General features: G+C 40.5%; 1 protein-coding gene across 3 annotated transcripts in view; it reads left to right on the top strand.

The window, feature by feature from the left end:
* The window catches only part of vti1a (vesicle transport through interaction with t-SNAREs 1A), a 115,488-nt gene that overhangs the window by 30,881 nt on the left and 56,974 nt on the right, over window positions 1–27,633 (top strand). For all 3 annotated transcript variants that reach the window (XM_085416552.1, XM_085416551.1, XM_085416553.1), the window contains one exon: window positions 4,050–4,134. In XM_085416552.1, the coding sequence (XP_085272678.1) occupies window positions 4,050–4,134 (85 nt within the window). The remainder of the gene's footprint in view (window positions 1–4,049; window positions 4,135–27,633) is intronic.

The raw sequence follows: 27,633 nt of genomic DNA, 5'->3' as shown, positions 1-27,633 counted from the left end.
TCTTATTTACTGGAGTATCGATACTTCAGGTTAAATTGAAATGTCTTATAACTGTTTAATTACATGTCTAGCCTTTAGAGTTTGTTTTTTCTTGGACTGCCCAGTAATGCTACTAATGGTAGGTTCAACATCAGCTTACCTTAATTTGAATGTAGTCATTGTCTCATTGTTGATAAAAAGATATTATACACATATTTAGCTTTATATTGTGCATGTATTCTTAAGTCTATATAAATTGTATTTAGCGCTCAAAGAGGCAGGTTCTTTAGTTATTGTAGGTTACATTATATTGTTGTCCTGCCCTGAACTCGTCTTTGTAGCTATAGTTACAGTATGTTTTTAAATGTGCCTTCGAGTGAGACTTTATTCAAGAGGGATTCTGAAGACACAGAGTAATTCAGTTCCTATCAAAGCATCTCCATTCACACCTATCCATAATTTAAAGTGCCAGCTTGGCCCAGATGCCATGTTATTGTGCTTTTTTTCCTTTTATTTAGCTTTACTTTTGTTTCCCCTTCTTCTACCGACTTTTTTCAGCATTTCCTCTTACCCCGAGGGTCAGAAGACATCTTGAGTTACCTCACCTGTCTACCCTATTTGGAATGGTCCAGTCTGTGTAATCGGGCTTGAATCTTTGCCCTCGTCGCCATTGCAGTCTTTTACCCTTTTGCTCTTTCTGCATTTGAATCAAAGGCTGGCGCAGCTTATACACACTTAAGCCTTGCTTTTAAAAAACTGCACTTTTTTCTTCAGCTGAAAAACATGTTTAAATATTTAGCACCCATATTCACAGCTGTTTGACACTTGTAATTCCTCGTCTTACAAGTCCCAAACAAACGGCAGAGAAGATCACACAGTCAGTCTGAATCACAGCTGTCATCATTATTCACTTTGACTCTCCCCCACCCTTATTGAAATAATAAGGAAATCATCTGAACTTTGGAAAATGGTGATAGTAACCGCCTGTGTTTGATATTGAAAGAAGGCAGGAGAAGGAAAGAAGAGGGGAGAGATTTCTTTTGAGCTACAGCTGCATTGTTCTGGGGCTCCCTGTTAATAACTTACAACTGAAGAGTGTTTCTTGACGCAAAAAAGCACAACAGAAAAACACCATTTTTGTGGTTCCTAAGAAGATCTTTGTTCAAAAATGTAGGTGTCAGATGAAAAGGCATACATACATAGGTAGGAATGGTGGTGGTGGTGGTGGTGGTGGCGGCGGGGCGCACTGGTGCACTCTCAGATGCACAATATTTATCATATATTATATTTTAATCTTTTGCTAGAAGGCTCCATGAGAGGATCAGGTATGATTTGTGCTCTGTGCATGTCTTTGCCTTGTTCTGAAGGTTTTTACAGTGGTTATATGAGAACCGCAAGGGTCAAGTCTTGAATTGGGACAGTGTAGCACACCAGCAGCAACTTTGCATTTCTCTCAGTAAAAATTGCTGACAAGGATTGCTTGCTTGCTGCAGAATAAAAACAAATGGTTGAAAACCTGAACAATTTCACTATTTTTGGTCCTGCAACATTGGAGCAATATTGCATGACTGTGAGAGATACTGCATTGTAATTTGTATCTCTTTATGTATAATCTCTTTATCTGTGTTGACTGACTGTGGCAATGCAGTGAACGATCTTTAGTTTAATTTGTACATGTTCCTTTTCATTATTTTCCCTGGTATCATCTTGTGTCCGTGGCTGGATTGTTCCATTATTAGGGCTATCATAGTCTGCCATTACTGGATTCTTAGTGGCTGAACTTTAACCCTTTCCTTCAGGTTCTGTCACTGTGAAACTCAGGATGCATTATTCTAATGATCACACACACACACACACGTATACTACCACTGCCACCACTACCAACCCCCCCAGTGGCCCCCCCCCCTCCCCTCGCCTCCACCTCACACACCCAACCCTCCCCCCGGGCCTAAAAGAAGACAGAACGAGGGAGAGAAGAGACACAGAGAGAGAGAGAAATTCAGGAGGATAAAGCTTTGAAGTGGCTTTCCATCGCAGCGAGTCTGCCGGCCGTCTCCCCGAGACGTGTCACCTTTGCCGAGAGGGAATAGGAAAATCACGTTTCGAATGGTAATGATAACATACTAATCACTTGAGCTCTTTGAAGAACCCAGGGAGTGCGCTACTCTGTCAGTATCCCTGGCTGCCTCATGCTCCCAGGCACACACAGGCACTGCAGCCGTGGTCTAGGTGTATTAGCTTAAGCGTTCCATGTCAGTGCGTCCCCTGCATCGCAGCTGATCCATAGGGGCTCATTATAGCCCAAGCTTGGTATCCGTTTTCTCCCACATGTATACTGACACCATATCTGTTGGTGCCACTACCACTTCCACGCCACCTCCAAACCCCTTCTACCATAACCTTTACCAAAACCACACCACACCTTGCATCCAGCGCCGCTCGCCGTCTACTTATCAGTTTCCTACCGCAAGACCATTTTATCACTCAACCACCCAACCCGTTCTCCTATCGCGCCATCCCTCCCCTGCCCTCCCTTTAACTATTAAAAAGTATCTCTGCAATTTTAAATGACATCTGTCAGCGGCACAAAGAAAAAGGAAACGAGGGAAAGAAAAGAGTTCAGAGGGAGTTTTCTCCTCCCTGCTCTTTTCCCATCCCTCTTGTTGTCAAAGTTTGAAAAGTGTGTCGTTGACTTTTTTTTTTTCTTCCCCTCCACATTTTTCATTTCCTCTGAGTGATTAGCTGGTACACATTTTGACAGCCAAACCAAAACTAGAGATTTCACTTCTTTCCCTGTCCCCTTCACTCATGTGATGGGCGTGAAACCCTTGTCAGATGGGCGGCTGTCATTCATTGGGTTGTTTTCCTGTGTCAGATGTGTTAAATCTGATCAGTTTCTTAAGGTTGCGCATTAGAAAAGCCGTCACAACCAACAGCATTCAAGTAAACATTTAAGTCTTCCATGTTTATGCTGTTTGATTGCAGTGTGGGTTTAATGAAAGCTCGGTCTTATGTTGGTTTTGCACATGAAGTGTCTCAGTTCAGTGGATGATGAGGGGTTGTTTTTAGTATGTATGTAAGTGCATCTTTATATGTTATAGGTGGCTGGTCACTTTGGACTCAGCAGACATTTTGTATGTAAACAAATCCATAAGGTTAATAATTTTTAGAGCTTGGCAATTCAGTTTGTAAGGCCACTACAACAGGTTTTAAAAGGCAGCTCACAACAGTCACCAGTTACAGACTTTTTAACTAACTTTATCTAAGTTTAATTAACTGTTTCAGCCTTTCAGAGAAAGCTTTGAATAAGAGTCTAAAAAAACTGTAAATTTCGGCATTTTAAAACTACCACTATTTTAACTCCACCAAAGAAAGTGAGAGCCCGTAGTGGACGTCCAGTCAACGGATGAGCTCTTTTCTTGTCTTGCTTGTTATATAGGAGCTGTTTAGGAAGAGAAGAGGCCAACATCATTGGTTTGCTTGGTATCCTAGGAACTGCTATCAGTAGTTTGTACTCGTATACACGTGATATTTACAGCCTTAGCTTAGACCTTGATACTCACAAACACCCTCTTTGGAAAATAAAAAATCACATTGCAGTCTTAATAATTTATGAAACCCATCTTTTCTTGCTATGCTAGAGGTTGTGACTAGAGGTTCCTCCAGTTGGAAAACATTAGCTGGACCCGGTTTTGTTTTACCTGGACAGCTCTTTAAATAAATTTGTATTTCATCTTAAGGCAAGGAGCTAAAACAAATTAACTGTCCTGGGTTGTGAAACAATATGAGGAGGCAGCAAAGCTCCAAGTAGTGCCGCTTTTTATGTCCAAGATGAGGCAGCAGCCTTTTTTACATGCATTTGCTTGATATTCCATCAGGACACAACACATTGTCATCCATGAAGGTTATTGCCAATATGGTTGTATTATGTTGTCGCTGTGGATGTGGTCTGTCTGCTTAGGTGACAGGGTTGATGTGTTTCTTTGAAATGGGTCCCAGCCCTCTCAATCAATTTTTATTTTGTGTTTGTTTCTCCAGCTTGAGTTCTTTTTTTTTTCTATTTATTGCAGAGAGCACATCTGTTGGACAACACAGAGAAGCTGGAAAGGTCATCACGGAGACTGGAGGCCGGCTACCAGATAGCGGTAGAAACTGGTACGTATTCTGTTATGAATTGGAAAAGGAGTGGGGCGGTGTTGGGTGGGGGGGTTCAAGATAGTGCTGAGGATGAGTGAGCGACAGCAAATTGTCTTGCTCATATGCGAGGTGGGTGGATGTGTGTGTGTGTGTGTGCGCGCGCGTGTGTTTTTGGAGGGTGGAAGGAGGGGAGTCGGTGGGGAAAAAAAACCTCTTTCCTTGACGCCTGATGACATTTTCGGGAGCACATCAAAGGTGAGCCAGGGAGGGAGTGAGAGAAGTGTACAGGCGACAGATCGGGCGCTGCTTCTCCTTGCTCTGCTCCTGAAGAAAATTCAAGCATCACTATGGCTCAGTGTGTATGTGTTTGTGTGTGTGTGTGTGTTATGTATGCATGTGCATTTGGTGGGTGGTGCTGTGCTTTTTTTTTTTTTTTTTTTTTTCCTCCACAAACAGATAGGGGGTCTATGAAAATAAACAATGTCAGCATTCCTCCTGAAGTTCTTAATTCAGGAGCGTACAAGAAAGAAAATAAAAACATCACTTTCTAAATAAATCCTCTTAAAAACACACAAACCTTTTTTTTCCCTCATTATCAAGGATGGTTTTAATCTTAAAATAGGAAAAAATCTCATTGGGATCTTAAATAGATTTAACCAGTTAGCATATTTCTTTTTCCCCCCCCTCCCTGTCTTCCTTCCTGACAGTCACCACATTATTGAGGCGCAGTGTATTCCTCAGAGATATATCAAAGCTCATTCTTGAAGTATCAACCAGCTTTCTGTGGCTTCCGTTGTAGTTTTGAAAAAGTTTGTCAATTTACACTATAATCGCAGGGCGGCTGGTGTGCGCGACATCGACAGATTTAATAATTCAAGTCAAGGCAGGTTTGCACGGAGACCACTGGCTTTTGATGTTCCCTGTAACTTGCATTCACAAATTCCTAAATACAATCTGCATTCTCTGCCTAAAAATGTTGATTCAAATTTCCGAGATGATTCTGACGTTATTAGAGTTTCTCGATGGTGTCGAATTCTGCAACAGCCGGCGGATTTTTGTTCCGCCCTGCCGCAGCTTTCACAGTGACTCGTTTTGATGTTTTGCCTCACAGCTTGGTTGTTGGTGAAGAAGTGTATGGTGACTTAGCAGTGTTGAGCACCTCCTGTGTCCAGCGGTTTCTTCCGCTGTAGTCAGCCACATGCCCCTTGACCCTGTGTCACCAGTGGCTGTCTCATCCACTGTGTGTGCAGCTAGCTAAGAACAATGCCCGTTTATCCTGCCTCGGTCCCACACACGTGGCTCGGTCCACACCAGCTGTGGGGTATGTTTGTGGTTTGGTGGGGAAGCTTCGCCCCATGTCTTTAATCCATGACCTCTTCCTTTACTCTGCTGTCGATACCAGCCCTCCGCTCAGATGCACAACCTGAAATGGCGATGTCTCCAGGTCAGCTAGAGAATACATCTAAATAAGGAACGTAGATCCACTCGGCATACGCAGCTCTCTACCAGACTAATCTGCCAAGCTCTCAAATTTAATAAAAAGTGTTGGCATGAACATTAGGAAGCCAGATTTATCTACTCGGTTAATACAGTTTGACAGAGTTCACCATCTGATCCAAAGTTCTTTTATTTCTTTTTTCTTTTGGATTGTTCGCCCGTTTCAAATGATATATTTTCTCTTGTTGTCCTACTGTGATGCATTACAACGCTTCCCAGACATCTTCATATTATCTTGCACTATTTAGTCCATACTCCTGCCAGATTAGTGAGTCACACAGTACACTAAGGAAACTGGATTTGTGTTGAACTTGGTTACTTTTACAGCCCACCAAAGATTTCGTTTATTGTTGTTTGTTCTTTTTTCACATCATCAAGTACAAAACAAAATAAATATCCAAGTCCTGCAAGTACTAGGCTTTATTCATGAGCGTTATGAAATGCCATTGGCAGTTGTTGTGGAATAAGCTTTGTGTTTTCAAATGCAGGTGCGGCATCCATGGATATTTAACAAGAATAATTAGAGCATTAAGTGTTTCTCCAATCAGACATTCTCTAGTCATACTGTAAATGCTACTCTTGCCACACATCTCAACTCTTCTTAGACATCTAAGCCCTAGTTTTTTACCAAGAGCAGTTTAGCATCGTTATTTTGCAGTAATTCAAAGTTGCATTCTCCATCCACAATGACACAGTAGCCCTTAAGAACTACAATTGACCAATGGGGGAAGTGGAACTAAAAGACATTATATTTCAAAGAGATAGATCCTGAACAAAGAAATGGCGTAGAAACTCTTTGCCCCCTTTTCTCTTCACCGCCGACAATATCTCTCTTAATGACCAGGAACAAAAAAAACAGGATGCTTCTAGGTCACATTTAAGGAGAAAAAAGAAGACTCTTAGTTCTAAGAAAAGATGAATCTTGACACAGTATCATTTTATCATAGATATTTTAGTTTTTTCTTCTTCTATTCTCAGTGTCTCTAGTGTATTTTGTGAAACAAAGGCTTGCCAAAAGCAGTGAGAGCCCTCAGAGGGATATAGAGGAGACTCTTTGGGCATGCAGAGCTATTTACCACACGCACCCTCAAGAAACAGGGTTCTCTGTTTGTCTCATAAATAAAGTATAGAACTTCATTAGTGAAGAGCACTGACTTGAAAGCCCAGGCATAGAGACATGCAGACATGGAGGCTAGCCCAGTTAAAGAGGGCAGTAAATAAAAAGGGAGGGCATGCAGTTAGCCAATTTAAAGACATTTGAGTCAGGGGCATTTGAAATGCCCAAACGTGGAGGCTTGTCAAATTTTGGAGATGTTGTTAAATCAAAGACATGCTGGATTTTAGTCCTTCCCGCCAAAGCTGAAGATATTTTGAATGATTCATGATGCTTGTTTAAGAATGAAAATAGCATGTTGTGCAACATATCCATGTTGCAATGATTTGTTGCCTTACCTTTCTATTCATTAAAGGTTAGAGACTGATTAGCAGTTTCTGAAAAGATATGACTCTATAAAACATATATATATGTATATTTAAAAATACATTCTGCTTTACATAGTAAAATTTTAACTCTTAATTTAAAAACTGAAATATTAATTAGTGTTATCTCAGCAATTAAAATTATTTGATGGCGCTTTATTGCACTTTTGTGAGGATGTAAATAGTTTAAGGTTGAAATGTAGCCTTGTCATAGCAGAATTCATTTTGTTAGCATGTTTGTGTGTTGCAAAGGACCACTAAGGCGAGCGATCTAGCGTAATTCTAAAGGTAATTTTATAATAAATACAAGTTTACTGTAAAAACAAACCAGAGGCAGTATTTAAAGTGTCCAGTTCAGTAAATCATGCATTAAATATTAAGGAAACTTACTTTGAAAATTCATCCCCCCTTATGCTTTTCACAAATACTTTAGCAATGCCAACAAAATGAGCCGCTGAAACAAAGACGAGCACAGACAAAAGCATTGCTGCTCTGCATTTTAAAGGTGGCCAGCAAGAGGCTGAGACACTTCTTCTTAGGTGAGTGTTCTTGGTGTTAGGAGCCTGTAATCAATCCTGCAAATGAAAACAGCTCATTAGGGATTGATTTCAGCCCCGTTTAGATAAGCAGAGAGGGTACGGCCCCCAGGGGCCCCAGCCTAGCCCAAAGTTCACGCCATGCCAGGTAGAGAGCAGCACTGCAGGCTATCAACTTTATTAGGATGGAGATAAGCTGATTAGACCTTGTCAATCAAAGGTGCCAGTGACTCAATCATGATCCAGGGGATTTTTCTTTCTTTCTCTCCCTTTTTGTCTCGCTTCCCACTCTCACACTCTCCCTCTCTTTTTTGTGATAAATCATTGAAGCGACCAACAAAGTGGCAGCCATCGCTGGGCTAAGCTAAGCAGCCCTGCAGTTGTCACCAAGGCAGACGTGTGAGGACCCTGTGATGATGTGACGACTATATTAAAGAGTACATCAATTTGTTTTAGAGCAGTTTGATTTTCAACTGCAGTGGTATTAAAAGAGGGGTGGGGGGGCAAAAGAGGGGAGGGTGAGCACGTCGGCGTCATCGAACAGGATTCCAGTGGCAGAGCAAGGGGTGCTGGGACAGCGAGAAATAAATAGATAAATGACGGAGTGACGAGAAATAAATAAATATGTTTTTGTAAACATTAAAAAAAAAAATCTTCATGGCTCTCGTTTGAAGCAGAGTGTGGCTTTGAGTCTTGCTGAGAGTCCATGGGTGCTGGAGTGGCCCAGTAACACAACACACATTTGTCCCGACTCTCTATCTCTCCCTCTCCATCTTTGTCTCTTTCTCTGTGTCTCTCCCGCTCGCTTTATTTCTCCCTGTTCCCTGTAAAGATCAGACTCGATGATTCTTTTGGTGCTGGGCCACCAAAGCGTCGCCTCAAATCCATAAGCAAACACTTAACAAATGACTTAGCCGGTTACGTTTATGAACACCAACTTTTATATTAAACAGAGGCTGTTGTTCTCCCTCAATACATTTTATTCAATTCTTTAACATTCAAAACATGCTGTTAATGTAGAATATTTTATTACATTTTTACTGATTTACACAAATAAAAATCCTACAAATAAATAGGTAATTAATCAGTATTTAAGTGGAATTAGTATTTTTGGAAATTGACAATTATTCTACAATTTTAATACATTTAAAGAGATTAGTTTGAAAATTTGGTTTGTTTGTTTTGCAAATGCAACCCAATTTTATACTTGATTTTTTTTGTATTAGTAAGTACTTTAATGATTTTTATATATATATTTTTTAAAAAGCATAGTATATACACACATTAAATGCAATGTAAATCTTTTTCTTATTAGCATGTTGCTGAATCTTTTCTTACTTCTTATTTTAGTTTATTCTCTCTGTTCTGCAATGTAGTTTTAATATTTTAAGCATCTCTTTTTCATTTCTCTTTTTAAAAGGACACTTTGCTAAAGTGGATTTCCTTGAGGTATAGCATAGTAGATCACTTTTTTTGTAGGCCGATACAATCGGCATGTTGTATTGTGTTCAAAAAGAATATGACGTTATTTGATAATTGTTTGATTAATAAAGCCGAGAGCCAGGACTTAAATATTTCACAGCTTGAATTTTCAGCTAAAGAGAAAGGAGGTCTTTTTAAAGAAATGTGCTTTAAAGCGGAAAACGTTTTTCTATAGCTATTTAAAAAGAAAACAGTCATTAAAAAAACACTGCCAAAATTTTAACTTGAAACCATATTTCCTAAATATATATGCTTCAACGCATAACATCTTGCTCTCAGAAAATCTAGCCGTGGGTGAGCTGTTTATCGGTAAACCCCCGGTGGATGAAAGGCGTAGCAATAATGATTTTTTCTCTCCTAATCGGACCTTGTCAGCAAGGCGTCTTATCGTGGAGAGGAAAATGACACCGATCCTATCGAAGAGCCTGGAGTCCGAATCGGCGGCGTGTGTCCCCCCCAATCATGGCCGGCCGTGGCCCAGTCATATCTAGCGCCGCCACAAACGGCGAGCGACGCTTTTTTATGTGGACTTCAAAAACGTCGCGAGTCATTAAAATTGCACCCACGTTTGGCAGTGGGGATCAGCCGCTCTGGAGCGAAAATGGGATGTGGGAAGAGGAGACTCACTAAATGTGTTAATTCCATCCTCACATGTTTACGGCTTAATTTTAATCTGTTTGAGGGAGGAGGAGGGGTGGAGGGACGATTGGAAATGGGGGGCGGGAGGGGCAATGAGAAAGCCTAGCACTGCAATAAATCGCCATTATCTTTGACACCCTAGGACTCAGCTGTTCCAGGGATTTAGGGGTCCACTGGCAACAGTGTATATATATCGTAGGGCATGAAAACACTGTTTACGCTTGAACTGCGGTAGCTAAGGTGCAATCACCAGTTTCAGGCTGCCCAGACAAAAGGCCTTACGTTCACAATGGCCAGCTAGCATACGGACCCTCAATGGAAGAGCTGAACCAACAGACTCAAGTATGTGTTTGTGTGCGCGCGCCTGTTTTCCTGAACGTGCGTGGGCAAGTCTCTGTTTCCCTGTGTATCGACAGGTGTTACTGCAAACATCCAAAAATTTGTTCGAGCTTTTGTGGGACTACAAAAATGGAAATAAGTGACATGTTTTTGCAAAGTTAAATGAACCTTCTCCAAAAATAGATCAAGAATTCTTGAACGAACAAAGATTGTTCCGTTAAGCTTACCGTCCACCAGCTACTACAGCTGCTCCTCGCCTCCTTGTGTTCCTCCATTAGGTCTCCACAGAGTGTGAGCTAGCATTAATAAAATTATGAGAAAATCTAATAATTAGACCTTTAGTCAGTTATTAGCTTCAACAAGGCTCTCAACATAATGAGACTCTTGGAAGTAATGATCTGACTAGAGAGCTCATTGGAGCTTTCCTGCTAAGTGTAAAAAATAAATAAATAAAAAAAATAGAGCGACAGACAACATTTTTAAGAGAAATGTTGGTTTTAAGCATTTAAGCTAGGCCCTAAAACTTAATCACTAGCGTTATACACATTTAGCGACTTTATGATGGATATGAGATGAGATTGACCAAGCAACATTGACTGAAATCTTTTATTAACTAAAGATTAAACCACCACAGTGATTGCAACTAAACACAGGCAGCCCAACTGCTTGATTAGCATTCCTCAATAGCAAACCATGAGTCCCCAATGTCCCCAACTACGGCAAATAGCATTTTTTTGTGTGCGTTTTACTAGTCTATTTAATCAGAAAACACAATTTCATTAAAGAACAATGTCCTTGAGACGATGAAAATTAAGTCATTTTGGGACACTTTGTAAATTGGTCTAGATTCCTGATCAAACCCCATCCAAATCATTTATTGATATAATCTTATCCTTATCTCAAGATACAAAACACCCTCCAAATGCTAGATTGTGGTAAGACACTATATCTTAAAAGAGACCATCGTCCCAACCTTAAATCATTTTTTTTTCTATTTTTAGGTTATAATAACTAAAAAGATACCCCCTGCCTTCTCGCATGCAGAAGAAAAAAGTGTAGCATTGACCTCTGGCTGACACAGAGAAAACTGAGGGAGGGTGGTGGGGGTGAGATGGAGAAAAAGAAAGCAGAAAGAGCGACGGAGAGGAGAGAGCTAAGACAACAACTGTGAAGAGCCGCATAGGGTTAAAGAAAAACTGTTTCAGAAGGAAATGGGAGACAAAAGCGCGGACTCGGAGCCCCCATGGGTGCTTTAAAGAGCCGCTACATCTGAGGTGCTGAAATATTAAAAACAGAAAAGGAGAAAAAAACCTGAAATAAAGTAAAGGAGTGGGAATGAGAGGGAATTGTGCTATTTTGTCAACTGAGGACCTTTTAACAGAAAAATTAATTGAGTGATGAGAATGACGCAGTGAATGACAAGATGATTGATGACATTTAAAACCCGAAAACGGGGTAAAAAAGAAAAGAGATTAGACATTTATCAGAGTGAGTGGATAGGTTGCTGTATAGAAGCAAGAAATAGAAATAATGGAAAGGAGATTACAAAGATCCATAAAATATTTGAATGTTTTTTACTTGTTTACCAGGTTTTTTGGGTTGTTTTTTTTTTAATCCTCTTGCTTCTCTTTGACCAGTAAACCTCCCTTACACATGTTCTCATTGACAGTGCACTAAAGTGACAACCATTCCTTTTTTATATATATATATATATATATATATATATATATATATATATAATTTAAAAAAGAAAGGCAAGAGGCATTATACTACAAAGCAGTGTTTCTTCACAGTGAGTCTTCTGTCAAGCTGGCAGACATAAATGGGCAATTTTTTGATGCAGATTCAGCAGTGTTTTAAGGGTGAAAATTAAGGGGAAGATGGTGCCATTACCATAACATTTCCCTTATGCTTTGCACATAGTTATACAATAAAATCTGACGAATTGAGCCATGCACCTGTGATGGGTCCCTTGCAATATTCTGTTTGGGTCTTAAAACAATCGCACAGCATTTAAGACATTACTTCTTAATAATTGATTAAACCTTTTAATCATTTGAATTCATATGACAACATACAAATGGTTAAAAATCCTATTAGCAGCTTTAAAGCCTGACATGTATATGTGTAAGCCATGCATGACTGCCAGCCAGTAAAAACATTTTCAGAGCAGGAAGAATAATAAATAATGATACAAGATTGTAGTTTAGGTTTCAGACATGAAATTGAAAAAGTAAGCAGACGATAATGTAGAGTATAATAATGTAAGTATTTTGCTATCATTTATTTGCTGCATAATTGATATTATTTTTAGGCCTTTGTCTAAATTTTCTAATTAAAAAACACTTATACATTAAATTAATTAATACATATAAATAAGCCTTGCATAATTGTATTAAATGTAGAATACGTTTAATTTAAACATATTATGGTATCTTCTTCTACCTTATTCCATCACTTTTACCTTTACTACCCACTTTTTTTTTTTTTCTATAAATGTTTTTGTTTGTTTTTACAATGCTGCCAAATTTAATACAAATTTTGGGAAGACTTTTGTCAATTCATTTATATAAGTGTATTTATTTTTCCCCCTTGAAAACAGTCTCACACCACAGTTTGATATATAGACTTAAGAATAAATAAATTATTAATAGTCATATTAATTACTGCTGTCCTTTTCATATTACTTTCACACAGATACAGAATTGATAGATAAAAGTTTAACACTGTTACTCTCAGTGATGACACCAATAACAACAGTCATAATATTTTAATATAGCAAGTGTCCATATATTATAGGGTCATAAAATGACTGTTACTGTGTAATGTTTATTAGAATTTTAGAAGTTTTTTTTTTTTTTTAAAGAACCTTTTCCATGTGAGGAAGTCTAAAGAAACATCCGGACAACACTGACTTCTTTTAGCTTTAAATGGTGTAGCTGGTGCTTTGTTGTTAGTCAGTGATGACTGCACTGTGTCACTTCTCATATAGTCACACAGATGTTTTTTTTTATGTAGCCCACATGAAGACCCTGTGGTGTCATGTCTAGAATAGATACAATGTGCAATAGAATAAGCAATACCCATGCTATTAGATTTAAATTACTTGGTCTTTCTTAAAAAAGTATGACTGATTTTGATCTTTGAGACAGTAAAGTGGTGGCTCTAGCCTTAAGGAAACATTTTGATCTTTTGTTAGAAAACCATATGGACCTAAATGCCGTCATTAGCTTGTTATTAATGTGCATCTACTATAAACATTCCTGGCGCCCCCCCCACACATCCAGTCCCCACCCTGCAAGGCACACAATTATACTGTACAAACAGAGTGGCGCATATTAGCCATCGCCGTCTGTCCTTGTTCCTTTTTCGCTCAATGGTTGCCACAAGAATCACACCTCCCCTCCTCTGTCAAAGGAGCTTCCTCCTTGGCTGTCCTGTGCCCATCAGACAGGGTGCCCGGCCGTTTAAGACACCCAGGGAACATGAAACGGAGCCGGGCTGAGATGTCAGCTGGTTGCCCCATCTGCCAGTCAGTGGGTTGGTAAAGCTTTTGTCCTGGGGGGTAACCTTAGGAGTGCAGTGTGTGCAGATAAAGTGTGTTTGTGTGTGCGTGCATGTGCATTTTGCTGAGGGACGTCAGACTCAGCATCACAGTTTTGAGCAAAGCGAGCCACATACAACATGGTGACCTTGTCCTTTTAATTTATATGCGAGATGACATTTACACCAAAATTGACCAAATTTAAAAAAATAAAAAATCTGATCTCACATCAGGGAAAATTAGCTGCTGTGTTTACTGGTGAGGATTTTTTTTTTTTTTAAATGAAGGCATTTCAGGGGAATAAAATGTGCAGGTCTCACACAGTTGTCCAGGATCTTCAGCTGGATTGAAGTTAATTGGTCTCATTTCAGATCTGCTCACTTCTTATGGACCACAGTTGGTGGAGGAGTCGACAGAACTTTAAATTGCCTGAAACTTGTCTCTATTCTTTTCCTGTTCCCCTGCTAAATAACCTAACCTTGACAGTACAAACAGTTTGACTCTCATATAAATGAACCAAGGTACTGAGTGAACGCTGGCCGGCTGGTTGAATCGAAGCACATTTCCACTCATGCATTCTATCATTTGGTAGATAGGCCGCGCCCTTGAGCTGCTTTAGGAGGCAGGCACTGCTTGTTTTCACTCTAAGAAGGTGCTGAAAGGGGGCCTCTGTGTATGCACGAATGCACGCACATAATCCTTTGGACGGTTCTACGTGAGCCCAAGAGTTCCTAAAAAGAAAATGTATGCAGACAGCATGAACTTATTTATTTACCACTGGCTTATGCTTTTGTAGTTTCGCCTGTCAAGGATATCAGCACAAGTTAATATGTGCGCTTTTGTGTGTGCGTGTGAGTCTGCGTGTGTGTGTGTCTTTGCACCTCAGTTGTTTCACTCTCAGATAAAATCTGATTTATAACAACAAAGCCACCCTGTAATAATTTTTAGTCAACTTTGACTGTTGACTGCCACGTAGAAAGCTTCGCTTAAGTGGTCTACATATTCCCCATGTTCACATCAGTCAGTCTCACCACATGATGTATGTAGTGGTAGTCCTGAAGGGCTTATGCATGCACAGCTCTGCACCAGCAAGTCCTCCCTGAGCACATCTATGATCTTGGGTTGTTCAATCATCAATCAAGGCCAACTGCAGCGTACTGTACTGTCGCCCATCTTTTAAAGCGCAGTTGTGAAGGACTGGCTAAGATGGCCTAAGGGACACCTTCCTTGGTCAGGCCCATCTTAGGTTTGATGTGATTATGTGCGTGGTTATGACTACACAGAACAGACTTGACACATCGATGTAGACTTTTTAAAAATGTTTGGTGAATACTATCTGACAGGAGGGAAGTGCTTACTGGTATTTTTGTATTTGAATTTTTGGCTGTACTTTCTCCAGACATTTTTTTATTAATTTTCTTGTCATTTTGTTGCTATGATTCCCCATTAGCTTTCAACTATTATAGAAAATAGACCAAGTTTCATCTCAAAACGGAGAAACTTAAGTTTTTATCAATCGTATTTTTTTTATTTTAGTTTTACATTTCTTTTGTAGGTTTTTGTGGTCACATCTTTCATGCTTTAGGCCATTTTTTAAAAATAACTCTTAGCTCATTATTAAGGCAAATGTCTTGTGAGATAAATAAACATGCATCGAGCAACTATAAAATTCACTAAATCAAGAAAACCTGGAAAAAAAATTTGCCTAAATTTTAGACGGTATGGGCAGAGAGAGCAGACAAAGAAGGCAGTGCAGTGAAAACACTGCCAGAAAATCAAAAAGAAATATACAGTACATTCACTTTCTCCACAAAGCTACTCTGAATTCATTATATTATCCAGAATGGACATTCAGAACCATATGATATTGCAGTGATAGAGTTGCTTGCCAATTTTCCTGTGTGCTTGAAGTGAGGTATTGTGCTATTTTAATGAGCTGTTTAGACTAGTGGACGGTTGCATTTGGGTTTTAACAACCGGCTCAATGAGTAATTGTTATTGCCTCTTAAAGGCCAGATGTATGGAATTCATGCAAATATAGAGCAAAGGGAAAATAAGTGTGTGTGAGTGTGTGTGTGTGTGAGTGTATGTGTGTGTGTGAGTGAGGGTGTCTTGGAATAATTGTTTTCCAGATGTCCTTCTTTCATGTAAACCACACACGTGCTCGTGCACACGCACACACTTAAAGGACTGAACAGATGATGGTGATGATGATTAAGCTCTTAAGCATATGGAGATATTGTCTTTTAGTGTGTGTGTGTGTGTGTCTGAGACTTTTTTTTTGAACATTTCTGTTCCCTCAGTCTTCCGTGACAGGTTCACCCATCTCTCCTGGGGAGACTTTCACTCCCAATTTAGACGCAACCGTCATCAAGTGACAGCAATGGCTCCGGCACCCTACCTTTGCAATGTGACTACAGTTAACTTAACAAGTCTCGATATGTGAGCTCCATCTTTGATGTAATTGATTTGAGTAGTCTGAGCATCTTTCTTGCCAGGAAGTTGAGATTTTTGGTGGATCTGTCAAGATGATCTTTGGAGGAATGCAGGTCACTTCTCTTACAGTTTTAAAAAAGTTATTATCTTTTATCATGTTGCATGTTTTGTATGCCTCCTTTGCTGCTCTAGATGTCAGATATGGTGCATCCTATCTGTAAACTCATCAGGAAGAACACGTGTGGCCACACTGTACTCAGGTCTCTACTCCGTATTGCAGTCCATCTGTCCAGTCCTGCTTGTTTTACAGTGATCATAAATATCAACAGCAGAAAAGAAATCAAAGATCCCTCTGATATAAAGCTGTTTAGAAGGTGGTCATTTTACAAGCGAATTGTGTATTGTTTCAATATGTTTTAAAGTTTACATTGGACCTTTCGTGGGCCGTGCTGTAGTGTGAGTGTGGACACTTTTGTTGGGTTTTTTTCCCCCCGCTGATGAGATTCAAGTACAGTGTATCTATTGTTTGTTCTTGTCTTTGATGTTTCTCCTGCCTCTGCAACACCTTACGCTTGGATGTTGCATCTGTTTTATAAAAAAAGAAATGAATATCCACTTTTGCTTAAGTAAAACTAACTTAAAAGTGAAATGTACTAAACAAAAGAAGTACATTAAACTAGTTTATATATTATGAAATAATAATTTAAATAGTACACTTATGACATTTGATGAATAAAATTGAATTTGTTTCATATGCTTCATCTGAAATTCCCTGAAGACCTTTTAATCGTCTACCTGATGTTGTTACGCGGTCAGCCGTGCTCGCCTTTTAAAAGTGTTCAAATTTCAGTGAACGCAGAGTACACAAGTGTCTTAAACTGTGTGCATTTCATCACATTGGTGTGATTGTGTGTCTGTGTCTGTATATTTGTGTGGGTTGAAGTTGTGTTGAGTGACAAGGGCATGCGTCTTGAGCCACCTGGATTTATTTGGGCCAAACAAGAGGGGCCCGTGTCTGTCTGGGCCCCTCTTCTGTCCGCACGGGGGCCTCAGAGCCATGAACAGAAGGTACCTCCTCACATCTCACACCTGAGCTCCTCCCAGGCTGGGACCAACCTCTCTTTCTATCTCTCTCCCTCCATCCACACAGGCTTGTTTCTCTCTTTCTTTCACTACCCTCTGTGTCCTCTCCACTTCTCTCCCAGGCCATGGCCTGGCCTACTTTTACCTCTCCCACTCTGTACTCTTTGATCTCAACTGTGTTGGCACTTTCCATAGATCATGTGCATGTTTGAAAATGGCCCATTTGCTCAATCCTCAGTCTGTTTATGAATATACATTTCACAAACATTAACATGTAGTTAATAGTCTACAAAGAGAAGGATTCTCTCTCATGTATTAGCTGTGCTTATCGCAGTAAGTGATGCTAAGGTTTGCAGTAAAATCCCCTTTTCTGTTTGCTTGATGCGCTCCTTTCTTTTCCAGACATTGAAAGTTTGTTTCCCATTTTTTCCTCCATTTTTTTTTTTTTTGCTAATGTTTTTTTTTTCTCCTTTCATACAAATCTCTCAACTCGGTTCCTGGAAAAGAGGCTTTATTCAGGGAGGAAATGTGTTTGCTTGTCTGTTAGCATCGTTTTCATTTGTGCTTGAAGTGACAGGGTGTGAAGCTGGGTAGGCGTGTGCATCTCAGAAGTCAAAAGCACAAACACTAACAAGACATCAAGTCGGCTGCTTTATTTTTTTTAAGGTAAAATCAACTCAAACTCAATAGGAATTGCGTTCCTCTGGTCAGTCTGGCATTAAATCGGGGATTTTTCTCCACACTGTGAATGCATTTCACAGAATCTTGGGAACAAGCTGCTACTGATTGCATAATACTAACATTTAACTCTGGGTAGAAATATAGTTTTGAGCTATGAAAAGTTTAAGGGTTGAGTCATCAGATTTATATATATATATTTTTTTAGTTTGCTTACTGTAATTTAATTCAGTATATTACCTTATGACAAGAAAACCATTGTATGGCATTGATAGATACACATTATGAGGCTATACTGAGTCACAACCCAAAATGTTTAATTTTCTGTTATAGCTGTGTTGACAAACATCCAAAAATTCATATCATAAGCCATTACTTACTTAAATATGGGCATCTTCATCACTCATTGTGAAGAAATGACACACCCTTAATAAACTTAACTCAGCTGTCATCTCACCACTTTGTACAAAAAGTCTTAAATTCATGTCATGTGCATGAAGTAAACAGAACTAAATGTGCTTGTAATTGATCATAACTCTTATAAATTTTAGATTATTTGTAATAGCAGAACTGTTACGATATTGGATTCATGTAGCATATAGCAACAAAAGGAGTAGTAGCTCTGAGATGGGCTACCTGCTCAATATTTGTTGGAATACCCCTCGCCCCTGTGACACTTTAGAACTTTAGAACAGGGTTGTCAAACTTAAGGCCCAGGGGCCAGTATCGACCCATCAAAGACTCCAATGTGGCCCACTGGACAGCTATAGAAAATGTGACTGAATGCATAGATTTTAAACTGTATTTCCATAAGATTTATAGATTTTTTTTTTCTATAAAGATCCCCCACCACCACCACCACCCATTGGCATCCATACTACATTAAAGTACAAGAAGATTTTCTTTGAATTAAAAACATTATATTCCAATTTTATAATTACAGAACGATCTGAGCAATCAACCTTTTTTGCAATGTTACATGTTTAATACACAAGATTATTACATGTGTATTTTCCCTAGTCTGGCCCACTTCACATCAAAGGGGGCTGCATGTCGCCCGCCATGTAAAATGAGTTTGACATCCCTGCTCTAGATGAGGGTTTCAACCTTAATGATAGCAGACTCTGAGCTATTACTAATATGGCCAGTTCCTAGTAGTATACATCGATAGTTAAACACTTTCAACCTTTAATTATGACCACTTTACTTGCTTGCAAATGACAGCTGTTGACCTTACAAGGAAAAATGCCTGAATCTGCCGTATACCGAAGTGTTAATTTGTGTTCCCTTCTTTGGGGTGGTTAAAGCTGGCTTGGTCTCATAAGTCATCAGCACAAACACTTAATTGAACCCCGCTGGTCTTGATGGGTGAAGCAGGATGTGGCGCAGCATCATAACCGGTGGCATGGGAAACCTGGCAATTAATTGGATGTGGTGGATGTGTCCGATTTAGTAGTATCAATTGAAAGTTAGCCCTTCACACTGCGGCATTGAGGTAATTGAGCCACTGGTCTCCTTGGACTCTTAGAGTTGTAGAGACCGAAATGTATCTCCAAAGGTTAAAATTGATTTGGCCATATTGGGAAGGCCACTATTATGTATTGTCTAAAAAGTGGCAGCCATCAATCAATTATCTTCCACTCTTCACATTAAGGTTTGCTGTAATGATGATTCTGTACCAGCAGCACAAATATGTTTGCGAAACAGCCATAAAGTGTGCAGTCAAATGTAAGGCCTGTTACAATGCATCAATGTTTATGTGTCTGTGTTCACTGATATATGTGTGTGTGTGATGAAGAGGCTTCCTTTTCCCTATCAAACTAATGGTGTGACAGCCTATTCTTTAAGATGTCTGAGACTGTAATTAGTAGATTGCTTTGAGTCTGGCACGAACAGGGCACCGGGAGGGTCTGGGGGAGTAAAAGGAGCAACAACAAGCGAGAGACTAAAGAAGAAAAGGGCTTCCAATTTTATAGTCCTGATGGAGGTTATATTTTCTGTGACAACTGGACCAGAGTAATCAAAATGTGTTAATAATCCCTTCAAAGAGCCTAGCGGCACATCAGTAAAGAGCTTCACTGAACGCCAATCCCCCCACCAGACCCTGGTTCTGGCTGCCCCACCCTCACTGACCCTCCGTCTCTCTTTCTTTGCCCTTGCCCTGCTTTGTCTTCATCATCACTTGATCTAATCTGTCATGTTCATTCAGTGCTTCTTTTGGCTCTACCTTGACAAACTTGCAGCAGAGTTACAGTTCTGTATCTCCAGATAGCCCTGTCTATGTGTCATCATCTTTAGACTTGTTGATGCTACAGTTATTGCAGTGGAGTCCGGGCCAAGAAGAGGGTATCGGTCTGAGTTTTAGTCTGCTTTGGCACCCTCCTGCTTGAATCTGTCGCACTGGGATGACTCTAGGTCAGACTGTATAGGTTCCAATAAGTTATTCTCTTTTGTTTGAGGATTAACTCGAAGGTCAAAGTTCATAAAGCTGGCCAGATGGGGTCTCTAGTGCTAAACATCCATACCTTCTGCTTCTAAAAGGAGGTTGAGCGCCAGGATCAATGGACTCAATCGATGGGCATAGTGGTGGAAGTAATGCTGGCAAAAAGTTTGATTGCATGCATATTGATCAGAGTGAGGCTAAGAAGCTGTGAGGATATTGATTAAATTTTGTTTTTGCGCATATACTAGTGTAATCAGGCCTGCACAACTTTCAAGAGCCAAATATGACCACAGTGGTAATGTATGACACTTAAACCTAATGTGTTAATTATGATTTAATGAAAAGTGGTGATTAAACTTGCATCACCTGAATACAAATATGATGACTTTATATACTATATGTTTATACTAATATTCTATATGCAAGTTTTGCATTGTTGTCATTTATGGTAACTATTCTACATTACTAACATTAAAAGAAAGGATGCACTATGCTCTTCATGCTCATGATACTTCTCCCTCTCTTTTTTGTTTTGTTTTTATTTACAAAGCTTTTAAATCTCAGCAATGACTTTTAAGTTTTGAGAGACATGGTGATTTTATTGAAGCAACTTGTCTCTGCTATCACTATAGGGAACTTTTATTGGCATCATTCGTTCTCTAAGCCCTTCAGACTCTCTCAGACCAGGAAGCAACAATTGAAGTGCTCTGCTCGGTGCCCAGAGGCTTGGCCGCCTACTCCAGCAACTAAACTACTACCAAAATCTCACTGAAGCAAACAGAAACTAGACGGTCCATTTACAGTTGTCTTATCCATCAGAAACTTAACCTGAGCATTTAACTTAAAAACCCTTGTTGGATCCCAAGGAGTTCTGTGCACCTCCTTAATATCAGTGGACCGACAGATTTGTGTCCTACAACAAAGAAAAAAAAACTTTTCTTGATAAATTTTTCTAAATTAACTTTAAAGGCTCTAAGTACTTTTATCATGATATTTAATTCTTCCCAAATATATTTACATATAAGTGCTGAAACACACACACACACACACACACACACACACACACACACACACACACACACACACACACACACACACACACACACACACACACACACACACACACACACACACAATCTTCAACCACAATCTTTCCTTTACTTTATAAACATTTGGATATGGACAATATCATTGTGAAGTATGAATGCCTCTTCATGTTAACTTTCCTTTAAATTAAGTCTCTGCCAATTAGAGAAACTCTGCCTTATTTAGTAGTCTAGTCTGAGACTGTGTGTCAGGATCAGTTTGAGCCATTAAAAAATGCATGGGGTCCAGGTGAGGTGCCCCAGCCCCAGTGTGAATTGGGAGTGGTTTGTGTGCCGTCTCAGGAGAGGCTGTGTCCAGTGTAGGGGCAGCGGAAGGGACAGCACTTAATAATAGAGCCACAACATCAAAGGCTGTAGACTATTGCTGACTGACATGGCATACATCATGAATTATTGTGTGTCTGTGTGGTTCAGTGTGTGTCGAGTTTTTTGTGGGTGCTCTGTATTTCTGGGAAATTTTATGTCTTGATGCATGCTCAATCATCCAGAGAAAAAAATCCCAAAAAGTTGATTGTGTTTCGTCAGTCGTCCAAGTGACAGCACATTTTTCCCACTCTTACTTTCTCTTCTCCTGATGTGCCGGGTTGATGCTCAGGTGTTTTCCACTAATCCATCACACGCGTGAGTTCAATAACGTGTACAAGCGTTATCTTTTTATCAAAACACGGCATTCCTAAATGGCATATATTGCTGTAGTCTGTGCTATGTTCACAATAGGGCCCCTACTAGGTGGTGTGGCTCCCTGGGAAGGCTAGCGTAGCTGCAAGCGCTAGAGGACTCATTGACTTTATAATGATTAGTGGTCAGGCCCCCAGCCCATGCTAGTACCAGGGGTTTGGCCTAGCCGCTGCTGCTAGCCTCTGGCCACAGCCGAGCACCACTATCGACTCACCCCTAGCCCCCGCTCTCTTTGGCCTGCTGGCGATGTGTCAAAACCCATTACCACAGAGTTCCGCAAGTACAGAGAAGGATCATTTTAGGTTTATCTTTCTTGCTCTTCTCTCACTTCTCCGTAGCCATCTCCTCTCTCTCTCCCTCTCATTTGTTCTTCCTCCATCTCCTCATCCTCCTCCGCCCTGCTAAAATGAAGAGAGAAGCACAGAGAAAAAGGAGTAACCTTTGACAAGAGTTGTTCCAGTTGTGGTATGTATGGCTGCGTATTGATCTGCATTGGCTTTAGGAACTATAGAGAGGAGAGTCAGCGAGTTGCTGCTGCTTTCAAGTCCCACTCATTTTTTTCTGGGAAAATACAAGGAAGTTTTAGATGCTTGTTGACCTCCTTAGGTCTCATAAGCTATGGAGATTTGCTTGGAGAAAGGGGTGGAGTGTTGTAACGCGTGTGCATGTGAAAAATAAGCTCAAGAGTGAATGGTCCAATATGTAATCCTCTGTCATGTTAATTTCTTGTGTTTGTGTTAGTGTGTGTGTCTTTGTGTGCTTGAAAAGATACAAAGAAAGTATGTTTTTGTACTCTGTTGTATTATATATTATGTGTAGTGTATCTTTCTGCTCTTCTTGTTGAGTTTGACCTCTTGACACACTTGTTGGTGTCTTTCAAGTTATTGACCAACACAGCCAGTTTATCCAGATAACTATTTTAGAGAGTGGAACTTCTTTATTTTTAAAAAGCCAAGCGATGGTTTGAATTAGAATAGATGCACTCGAACAGACACACCAGCTCACACGTACACACACACAGCTCAGCGAGACAGCATTCTTCCGACCCGGCACTTCTTTTTCTGATAAGCTCAATCTCCCCAGAGAAAAGTGCCTGTCAAAGACTTTGTCCAAACAACAAGAAATCAGTGCCAAAAAAAAACACAACAACTAAAAAACACATACTTCTCCATCACTGTTCATCAATCCATCCAGTTGTGAATTCATTATTAATTTATGGAACTTTGGGGCGCGTTATTTGAATAATGCGGGGTATGACGAAGGGGGGAGCTGTGTGAAAACAACAAGATGACAACCACACCAAAACCACCCGAGGGCACATGCCAACACATCGCATCAGTGTCATCCTTTCTCGCTTTGCCCCTGTGGGCTTACTACTCTGCAGGTAGCCACAAACACACATATTAACATTTGGTATATTTTATTCTAAAGCATACATAAACATATGAAATTGCTTTTTTGCACAAACATGCAAAAATACTCAATAGTTTTCTGATAGACAAATATAAAGCATAGATTCCACGACTCCCCCCCATCTCTCGCTCTCTCTCTCTCTCTCTCTCTCTCTCTCTCTCTCACACATTCACACACACACACACACTCATACACATACAAGAAAACAAACAAAAACACACACACACTCTCACGTTACGTACGCACCACGCCCTCAGGCTCTGGAGACGGCAGCAGTGGCATTAGCGGTCTGATAGATGGATCCTGTCTCCTTGTGATCTCCACTTGTCAGACAAGCGTCACACAAAGCCCAAACACAAATCAAAAACGCAGGTATGGGGCACATGACAGTTTGATAAGACCTTGCTGTTACCTCCCCGTCCATCAACAGCTAAGATGTTCATCCATCGACTTGGAATAAGGGTGTTAATGTGAGCCTGTCACATTGTTTGGGCTATTGATGTACCCGGTTTGCAAACTAATGGTTTGAGTAGTAGTGTTTGGTTTGTGCCGTTGGAGCTCTTATCGCAAGTTGACAGCGAGAAACCAACACGGTCGTTTCGGAGCGGCTGCTGTTCTGTGCTCTGGTCAATGTGGGGTGTTGCAAAACCTCAGTGAATCAGCACGTTAGCAGACTTATTAAACAACTAAGCACAGCCACGCTCCAGCACCAACACCTTCACTCTGATCCTGCAGTAACATCCGCCTCCGGTGTGGTTCTCACACCTTCCAGCTCTTGTTCGCTTAACACCCGAACGTCACAGGTAAACCACAAAGGCAGCCAACTTGTCCAACAACACAGCACACCACCTTACCTCTCCTCCACCTCCTCTTCCTCCTACTTGCCAGACAGGAACAACCCAAACTAGACCACTGCAAAAACGAGGCACAACCCACCTTTTGTTTACCGCTCTCAAAGGTGGATCACGGACCAGTCCTGGTAAGGGATTGTGACAGAGGTGATGTCTAAATTAATGATTCATGCTCTTTCACACGGGCTACAGTAACAGCCCTGAAATATTAATGACAGCTGCAGAATAAATTTGATTCCCTTTTCTCTCTGATTATAATCCACAGGCGCGCTCACACACACATGTTTATTTATGCCCTGGAGATGAGGTATGGGGTCACTATTAGGAGTTCGTCTGCACACGTAGACACACACGCGCTCTACTTCCCTCTCCCTTTTGCCACTTGCTCTTGTGTACCACCTCATTGTTTTGGAATATGTACATATTTTTCACATGTGGTGAGCGATTGGGCTATATATTATACATTATATGCTTGTGCCGTCTAGGTATGATATACTGTATGAATTCTGCACATCTGCCAAGCAGAGTTTTTGTTTGTTATTGTAATTAGGCAAGGGGCCTTTTTCATACATTTTTTATTTTTTTTTTTGGAGAGCATGACCTGAGTGGAGCAAAGAGGATGCAGGATGTATTACAGCGCTGCTGCCTCTTGGTGGAATTTCTGTTTTGGGGTGATCTGACTTGCAAAGCAAGACACGCCTCTGTTCAGGTCATGCCACTTTCGGATTTAGTAACTCCACTATTGGGGGCTTTTCTGGAACATTGTCAGTTTCACGGTGCTAAAACAACTTTCGGCAAATGCTTTTAGCAATTTCGGCTTTCTTGCCAAGTCATAGACAAGACTGGGTACTCACTATGTGACATAACTATAGAATAAAGTATGCTGCAAGTTTTCTTAGTATAGCTAAAAGTCAGCAGTCAAAATGACCCGTTATTTGGCTGTAGACTCTTGACAGCTCTGCGGCAGTGTGGCAGTTGTCTGTCATAAAATTTCCCAGATATCACTGCTGTAAGCCTAACTCACAGCAACATAAACTGGGCTTGGTGCACAGATAACTATCAGCTGTTTATGTCTCAACATGTCACCCGAGATCCCTGTCTTTTTCTGTCACCACTGTCCTTCCTTGTGTTTGCCCCTTACTTTTTCTTCTATAATGAGGAATGGAGAACAAACCAACAGGTTCTCTCTCAAAAGTTCCTCCCTACTGCTTACAAGAACAGAATGGATTTATTACAGTTCTTGCAAATCAGGCATTAGTTAAGTCACAGTGCCTCAGAAGGGGTTAGGTCGAGCAGAAGTACAGTGGTTTTACTGTTTTTTCGAGCATCACGCTCGTCTTAGCACTGATTTTGCAGAAGCATTTATGCTAAAATTACTTGCAAATTCACTTTTATTCCCAGTGTTTGTGTCCTCCAGCCTTCGCTTGTTTAATTGCACAAACAATGTGCCTAATTACACATCATTCAGTTGTCATCTCCTCTCCGGGGACAGGCTCATGAGCAGAATTGTCAGCTCAGGTTTGCTCATTTAAATTCATCACGGTGAGCCAGTGCCGTCTTCTTGCTACTTGCCCGTGGATCAAAGATGAATTAACTGCTATTTTGAATTATCAAAAATAAAAAAAGAGAAGTGTAAGTCAAGATTTGATTTGATGTACATGGTAGCAGTCTCTCTGGGTTAATTTTTCATTTCTCTCTTTTGCAAGAGCCACCAAAGGTATCCGCTCTGATTTCAATTGGTTTCTATCCCACAGCAGGTGCTTCGTTTTATTGCGCCATATGGACATTTATTTATAACTTACAAGACTGTCAGGTAATTTCAGGCTAATCTATTTCAATAAAGTTTTATGGCAGTGATGTGTGTATTATATTATGTTACGGCCTGTGGACTTATGCTCAGTCATGTGTCGACGCTATTAAGGGTACGTATTACTACGATGTCGCATGTCATATAATCGGTTTTCCCTGTCTGTTTTGGTGGCGTTTAGCCTTGACTCGCTCAGCCATAGTGCGACATGACAGCGGCCACAGCGTCATGCTCTGTTTGAGGTAGAAAATATCAGTCAAGAGATGCTTTCTTTATTTTTTTTCTGTGCAGGCAAGCGTGCGCACAGTTTTTCATGTCTGATGGAGTGTATGCAAGTATTCCGTACATGAATATTTGCACGTTGATGTGTATATTTGTATATATGTGTGTGTGTGTGTGTGTGTGTGTGTGTGTGTGTGTGTGTGTGTGTGTGTGTGTGTGTGTGTGTGCACAATTCTAATGATGCCTTCCTCTGCTACTCTATTGGGCTGTCAGCACGGTGCTGGGGACTGTCACACACAGCACCCCCTCCTCTCCAAATCTTGCTGAGATAGGTCATTTTTCAGTGTCAGGACAGACGATTCGCATTGGCACCAGATAGATCCGGGACACATTGGACTCATTATTCTCTGTTTGCATATGTCTGTGTTGTACAGAAATGCAAGGTGACACGTACAGGAGACTTGAGCTGAAAACTCATAGAACTTTTTGCTGCTTTGTTTCCATTAGCCAAATGCAAGTGCTTTGCTGGGCATCTCAGACGTAGGACAAATATCCAGCTCATCACACAAATCAGAAATCTTATTAGTGGGATAACCGCATGTTAATTTCAGTATCACATCTGTATTTACTTATTTAGGCATTTAGTTCTTTCCCTGTATTCCTTTTTGAGCCTATTTCTGACCAGCATTCACATTGCTTTGTCCCACTTTCCCTAACGGTCCCCTTGCCCTCTTAGATTACCAGCCTTGCATTTTCCCATTTGACAGGGTAGGTGACTATGCGGGTAGATATTTGGCAATGTGGGGTAGATGGGGGTCAAGGCCTGTGCCCCAGCAGTGTGGTATTTTAATCTGGGCTATTTGTAATGACAGGCCTCCTACGAGGGAAGAGGAGTGGCAGGTTGAGAGGCTCTGACAGGTTCTAATCGCTGTCAGGAAAAGTAGCTGAAGAATGTGCCAGATATCCCCCCCCCAGTCTCTCTTCTTGTCCTCTCATATAGCTGCTGTTTTGTTGTCTCTCTGACTCCTTGGCTTTCTCTCTGTTTCTTTTGACCTGTGTCTTTTAAAGGTGAGTGAAAGATAGTTGTCTCCAACTATTTTGTTTTCGCTTCTCCTCTTTCTTTATTTTGGCTGCCATCCAGATGCCACTACCTGACAGAGTAATCCCTTCCTCCTCCTTCCTCCTCCCCATTCCTTGTCCACAGACCTCACCTTCTCTTTTCCACTGCTGTAATTCCGTGGGCTTAAATAACCAGACCAACCTTGTATAGCGCGAGTCTCATGG

This window comes from Rhamphochromis longiceps, linkage group LG8 (assembly GCF_057381845.1).
Source record: "Rhamphochromis longiceps isolate RC_006_pf linkage group LG8, R_longiceps_female_GT1.1, whole genome shotgun sequence".
Lineage (NCBI taxonomy): Eukaryota > Metazoa > Chordata > Actinopteri > Cichliformes > Cichlidae > Rhamphochromis > Rhamphochromis longiceps.
This window is presented reverse-complemented; position numbering and strand designations above follow the sequence as displayed.